The sequence below is a fragment of the Antrostomus carolinensis genome, unplaced genomic scaffold (assembly GCF_000700745.2).
Source record: "Antrostomus carolinensis isolate BGI_N321 unplaced genomic scaffold, ASM70074v2 scaffold32887, whole genome shotgun sequence".
In the NCBI taxonomy this organism is placed as follows: Eukaryota; Metazoa; Chordata; class Aves; order Caprimulgiformes; family Caprimulgidae; genus Antrostomus; species Antrostomus carolinensis.
Window position 1 is genome coordinate 1 of NW_010325859.1, and position 1,599 is coordinate 1,599.

Sequence of the window (1,599 nt, forward strand, 5' to 3'; positions counted from 1 at the left end):
GGGGGGGGGGGGAGTTTTCCAAATGAATTAGATTTAAAAAATATTGTATTTAATTTGTGTGGGTAGATCATACTCTGGTACAGGGACCTTGAGTGGTGCAGGGAAAAAATCAGCTAAAAATCAAAGTGGATTCAGCAATATTTGCTGTGTTTTAAGGAACAACCCCTTCAACACTTCATTTCTTTAAAAAATAAACCAAACCCATTAATTTACAGTCTGTAAATGAATTTGGAAGGGGGTCTTAAGTGGTGCAGGGAAAGGAACAGCTAAAAATCAAAGTGGATTCAGCAATATTTGCTGTGTTTTTTTTAATTTACAGTCTGTAAATTAATTTGGAAGGGGGCCTCAATTGGTGCAGGGAAAGGAATAGCTAAAAATCAAAGTGGCCTCAGCAATATTTGTCTGGTTTAGGGAATGACCCCTTCAACACTTTATTTTTTTAAAAAACCCCATTTATTTACAGTCTGTAACTGAACTTGGAGCAGCAGGGAAGGCAGGTACAGCTCTGCTCTCCCTTCCCCAAGAGCCTCCCCCTGCCCGGGCAGGGCCCAGCAGTGGGCAGGGGGTTTCTCTCCCCTCTCCTCAACTCAGTGCTGGGTGAATTCATCCCATCCTCACCCTGACACCGGTTCCTCTGCTCCAGCCCCAGCCTCCCTGGCGCTGCTGTAGACAACATTGTTCCATCCCTCTCTGTTCCGAGCGATTTCGATGGCGAAAAACTGGATTCTGGTGGCTTAAAAAAAAAGAGAGGAAAACAATTCAAAGAGCAAAATCCATAGGTTCAGCTTCCTTTCCCCTCGTGCACCCCTTTTCCAGGGGGGGAGGGATGCTCCCCATGCCAGCCCTGGCTCACCCAAGATGCTGTTCTCCTCGGTGTAATCTTTGCCACAGTCCAGGCGGAGCAACGTCCCGTAGTTAAAATCCTCCACCACCCCCTCGAAGCCCAGGCAGAACGGGCGCCACTTCTGGGGAGAAAACACAAAAAAGCATCAACATCCCTGGAATTTGGGGGGGAAAAAAGGGGGAAAATTAGTGTGTTGTCGTCCCCCCACCCTTGCTCCTGCCCACCCACCTCCTTGGCGGGCTCTGATTTGAGGTCTTCTGGGTCCAGCACATCGATTTTAAGGTCCTTGAAGGTTTTCCTGAACTCCTCGTAGATCTGATCGTCCACTTTGGTGAGGTTTAGAAACTTGGGGTCGACGGAGGAGATGAGCTACAGAGGGAGATTAAAGAATTAACTGTGACCCCCCCCCGTCCTCCTCTTCACAAGCCTCCCCACCACTGAGACCACCCTGGGACCCCCCAGGACTTACGTTGAAGTAGACCTGGGCGTGCTGATGTGCCTTCATGGCCCAGGCCAGCTCCACGCGGGGCTGGGGAGGGAGAAGTGGGGTCACACAGGGGCTCTGCCCCCCGCCAAGAGGGTCCTCTCCTCCCCTTGGAGCAAAGGGAGGCGGGGGGGGGAACAGGGACAGCTGGTGGGTGATGGTGTGGGGGTCTGTGGCCAGACAGACCCCTGGCATGGGGGTTCATGGGTGAACTGCAAACCCCAAAGTATCCCATCCATGCAGGACCCCTCTGGGGCTGAGACCCCCCCCC

At 51.8% G+C, this 1,599-nt stretch overlaps 1 protein-coding gene across 1 annotated transcript; it reads right to left on the minus strand.

The window, feature by feature from the left end:
- Positions 1-618: 618 nt before the first annotated feature.
- Positions 619-1,373, minus strand: PBDC1 (polysaccharide biosynthesis domain containing 1; the record flags this gene model as incomplete). The annotated part of the gene is made up of 4 exons (XM_010171396.1): positions 619-733; positions 854-965; positions 1,073-1,213; positions 1,314-1,373. Coding segments are annotated over 4 exons (428 nt in total), but the record flags the coding sequence as incomplete, so codon positions are not given.
- Between the last annotated feature and the right edge of the window lie 226 nt (positions 1,374-1,599).